The 4,795-nt window shown below is 43.5% G+C and overlaps 1 protein-coding gene and 1 non-coding gene across 2 annotated transcripts; one reads left to right on the top strand and one right to left on the bottom strand.

Moving 5' to 3' along the window:
• Nucleotides 1–1,034: 1,034 nt before the first annotated feature.
• Nucleotides 1,035–1,165, top strand: LOC114640114. Its single transcript, XR_003714108.1, has one exon. It is a non-coding gene; the product is annotated as a small nucleolar RNA SNORA17 (small nucleolar RNA).
• Nucleotides 1,166–2,798: 1,633 nt separating this feature from the next.
• Nucleotides 2,799–4,666, bottom strand: LOC114640113 (disks large homolog 5-like). The gene is made up of 3 exons (XM_028789038.1): nucleotides 4,491–4,666; nucleotides 3,655–3,838; nucleotides 2,799–2,942 (listed from the first exon to the last, which is right to left on the bottom strand). The coding sequence occupies exons 1-3, from the start codon at nucleotides 4,664–4,666 to the stop codon at nucleotides 2,799–2,801; spliced, it is 504 nt and encodes a 167-aa protein (XP_028644871.1).
• Nucleotides 4,667–4,795: the final 129 nt, after the last annotated feature.

The raw sequence follows: 4,795 nt of genomic DNA, 5'->3' as shown, positions 1-4,795 counted from the left end.
TTGTAAAATTGTGTGATGATGCCTAATTATCTTATGGAAATACAGACTAGGAATCTGGCCCCACTTCACCAGACATGAATTTCAAGTGATTCCTCTCTTGTAGTCAGTGTCATGATGTCTCTGTGAATCCCTCCTGTCATTACATCACTGGTTGCCACTAGTGGGTGGCAAAAAAAAAAGACAAAAAAAAGAAAAGAAAAAAAAGTCTTATATTGCTCTATTAGGGTTTCTGCAGTTGATATTGAAAAACTGGTCCAGTGTGTCGCAGCAGGCGACTCATGGTGCATACCTGTCTTTGTGTCCCCTTCAGTGAGCTGTATTGTGGGTTTGTGTGCTTTGTAACCTGTTAAACAGAAAGAAACACACAATCGAAGATTCCAGGAGCACTAACAGCTGCAAGTCACAGAACTGGAGTGTAACCTGGAAGCTTGCCTGAGGGTTTCTGCTTCTGTTCTACTTTTCATTAAGACTGGAATCAAGCTTACACGTGAACTATTGGTAATTTAAGTATCCTTTTGTGTCATTTTTGTGTAAAACTGTCTAATTTGAAAAAATGTAGGTTATGAAAAATAAAGATTTAGGCACTGTTCAAAAAAAATAAAAAAAATAAAATTCAAAGTCATCTATACAAATTCAACACCATCCACATCAAACTTCCAACAATATTCTTCAGAGAATTTGAATTACTTTCATTATTTGAAAGCGTTTTCCAAACTTTAAGATCTTAGGTTAAGTAATACTAACCAGTATTGATTAATTCCTACTATTGGAGACAATTGCTCGGCAGTCTTGTCAAACTATGCTTTATGTTGATGAGTCTTCACTAAATGGCCAGAGCTTAGGAATCTCCTGGTCTAGTTTAAGATTTGATAAAAGATTGGCTAATTCTTCTTTGGTAATAAGTCTTTCCTTTGAAAATAATATTTAGCTGTTTTGTTGTTTTCGTTGTTGTAGTTTTTGGCTTTGTTGTTTTACTCTTCAATCGTACAGACCAGAATTCCACTGACATTTAATGATTTAACTTATTGACATTGTCTGCCCCTAGATCATTGGCAGGGTGGCAGTTGTGTCTCATGTGCCTCAGTAGGTGGCAGAGAAGAGAGAGGCTATGTGTAAACTCAGTGTTGTGGTCTGAGAACATCTGAACAATGAAGAGTAAAACACAGGACTGAAGGAGTTGAAGGGGATCTCAACCCCATAGGAAGAACAAGAATACTAATCAACCACAACCCCCCCCCCACACACACACACACACAGTGCTCCCAGGGACTAAAGCACCAACCAAAAATACACATGGAAGGACTCATGACTGCAGCCTCATATGTAGCAGAAGATGCTCTTGTGGGATATCAATAGGATTGGCCTTTGGTCCTTTGAAGGCTCCATGCCCCAGTGTAGGGGAGTTGCAGGAAGGGTAGGCTGGCGTAGGTGGGAATGTGGGAAAACCCTCATAGAAACAGAGGAAGGACAGATAGTATATCGGGATTTTGTGGTGGGTGGGAAAACTGGAATGGGGATAATATTTGAAATGTAAATTAAGAAATTGTCTAAGAGGGAAAAAGTGAATCTAAAGCACCCTGTTAAAAGCAATCCTGAAATGACCTTGTTCTGTGTAGGGCTAGATTGGAATCAGTGGTGGGAAGCAAGCTGCAGACAAGAAACCCTGCCTGTTACAATGGACTGTGGTTAGAAATGAGCCTTAGACAGAAATCTTCTGAATGGGGCAACAGGCAGGTGCAGGCAAGGAGAAATCGGGAGACAACCATCAGTCAATCCAGAGCCAGGCAGCCCAGGCAGAGTTCTAGACTGAGATGCTCATTAGTCTGGCTGAAGGTCCAGCAAAGACCAAAAAGGGGCCCCAGCTGAAGAGGAGGACCAGAGAGCTGACACTATTACTGTGGCTATAGAGTACTCACAAAAAGGGGTCTATCATGACTGCCCTCTGAAAGACCAAACAAGCACCCGGAAGTCTCAGTTGCAGATTTTACACTCAACCAGTGACCAGAAGCTGCTGACCCCTGTAGTTGACTTAGTGAAAAGATGGAAGAAGCTGAGGAGTAGGGTAACCTTGTAGGAGGACCAGCAGTCACAAATAACCTGGAACCAGAGATCTCTCAGACACTGTACCACCAATCGGCCAGTATAAACAAGCTGATGTGAGGCCCCCAACACATATACAGAATGTGGACTTCCAGGTGTGGATTCAGTCAGAGAAGGTGCACCTAACCCTCAAAGGACTCCAAAGAATGGGGAGGATTGGTGGAGTAGGGGTTTAGGAGGGTGGTTGGGGACCTTTTCGGGGAGACAGATGGGGAGCAGAACAGTATGTTAAATCATCAGAGGGTGAACATGGAGAGGGATAAAAAATGGAGTGCAAAAGAAAGGTTAAATAAAATTTAAAAAAAGAGTCAAGAGTTACAGATCAACTTTTTATTCATAAGAAATCAATTTTACAAAACAAGTTTTAATATGAAGATTAATATGAACTGTGAAAATCGTTAGCAAAATCAAAATCAATAACAAGAACATGTAATATCTCAATAACATAAGAAAAAACAAAACCATGCAAAAGAAAATTTCAACGAAAACTCTAACAGAAAAAATTGTGAGGTGACATTCCCTCACTGTACATTTAGCAGCACAGACTACAGCCAGTTTCCCCACTTGAGATCTTGCTGGTACTGCAGTCACCTCAGTTCTCTCTCAAGGGGTTACACAGGAAAGAGAAAAAGACCCTGAATCAGCCTGGATGTCTCACTGGCTACATAGTTTGGGCCCAATCACTCTGCTGAAATGATCTATGAGGAAGGAGATTCATCCAAACAAGTCTGTGGCTGTTGAGGAGGGAGCTCAGCAGGGGGCTCCTGAGGTGGCAATTCATTCTGCAGGAGGCTCTCCTGCTGGGATGTGGCCAATTCCAGCTCTCTTGCAGCTTCTGAGACCTAGGAGAGGAAGGCAGTTATTAAGACACAGGCTTGGTGGGGACATGCATGTCAGATGTCAGCTGCTGCCTCCCACCACCTCAACTAGGCTTCAACATTGATCTTTTAACTGAAACCCTTGCTGCTAAATCTGCAAGCAGGGCAAAATAGCAAGCAAAGCTCAGAAACACATGGGCTGACAAGCTGCCACTCAGATTTCTATCAGTGCAAACCAAGACCTGGCCAATGGGAAGAGACCTCATTGGGCTGCAGGAGAAAAGAGAAGGCCACATGCCACCCAGCCCACTGACAGTGAGAAGCACTCATTTGATAGTTGCATTTGGCTTTACTCCCTGCAAGTGATGCCTACCTGGGAGGTCACATGCCCCCTGCACAACTCCTGTCACAAGACATAGAACTTTCTCAAAGCTCTGCTTAGCAACCCTCCTATCATGAGGACATGCAAGAGTGTGACCTGTCATTCATCTGTTATCCTTTCTAGACTGCAGCTTCAAGCAGAGTAGCAAGGTACACTTGCCAATAATTCATTGTCTCCCAAGAGGTGAACTTTCCAGAATAGTTGTGCATAGACAAAGTAATGAACAACTATATTCCATGAAGTGGGTGGCTGGTTGGGAGTGTGGCTTTAAAAGATGGTGGATGAATGCAAAGATGGATCCAATAGGCAAATGTTGACAGACAGTGTTAGTCTGAATAAGCTGCTTGTCCCTACCTGATATTGCTGTTTCTGGAGGTTGCTGGTCTTCTCCTGTTCTTCTTCAACAGTCAGATTCATCTCAGTCAAGTACTGTTGGAGGAGGTACCAATCAGCCTTCACTTCCTTGTAATCCTGCTTCACTTGGACCAATGACTTCTTTACAACAGAAGACTGCAACAGGAGCCTATTGTGCAGGTTTCTGGAAACACACCCTGCATATTAAGATCCTGCAGACTCCTCCTGCCTTTCCTACTTATAGGTGCTGTTACCCCACCAGGATCCAGGTTCCCATGAAGACATAGAGCAATACATTTCAGTATATCCATGACAGCTGCACAAACAGCAAATAGCCAATGCAGGTAAGAACTAATCATGTCTTCAGCCCAAGCTCCAATAAGGCTCCATGTCTCTCCAAAAGAAAGAGGTATCTCCATCTATCTGTCTCTCCCAAAGAAAGAGGTATCTCCATGGGAGCCCAGTGTATTGCAGCAACTTCAATTAGTAGGGTGCAAATACCCTCAGTGGAGGTCAGGAGAACTAAGGGGAGGGAATTCTACCCATGTGTTCCATCACACTCACATCTGTAAAACACTGCCTGAGCCCCAGAGGTCCAGTACTGCAAAAGAACCCTCTCATTTTGTTATCTTAGAGGCTCCTCAGGATGCCTGGATAACCATGGGAGGGCTAACTTTCACTTGCAGATTGAAGAAACCTGAGTCCAAAGGGCCCAAGGTACACTGATGGTTAAGAAACCGAAGGGAGAGACCAGACCTGCAGACTCTCCATTCCAGAATCAAAGGAATACAGAAATGGCCATTGCACAAGTGGTAGCCTCCATGACCTGTACTTACCTATAGAAGTTAATCTCCTTCTTGTGTTCCTGGAAGTTCTCACAGGAGTCAATGTTCTCCGTCTCTAATTTGTTCAGGAATGACATGACCAGCTTCTCCTTTAACTTCAATTTTTCATACAGTGGATTTGGCCTGTAATAGGGTCTGGCCCCAGGAAGAAAGAACTCCATGAACATGGCTTTTAGTAACACATGAACTCAGGCTGGGTCCTGTCCTGGAAGGCCAATTTCTTCCTTCTACATACTCGAATCTTCTCCACCTTTGGAAACTTGATATCCTGGACAGCAGAAGTTTGGCTTCCAGAT

This window comes from Grammomys surdaster, unplaced genomic scaffold (assembly GCF_004785775.1).
Source record: "Grammomys surdaster isolate TR1022 unplaced genomic scaffold, NIH_TR_1.0 125770, whole genome shotgun sequence".
Classification (NCBI taxonomy): domain Eukaryota; kingdom Metazoa; phylum Chordata; class Mammalia; order Rodentia; family Muridae; genus Grammomys; species Grammomys surdaster.
This window is presented reverse-complemented; position numbering and strand designations above follow the sequence as displayed.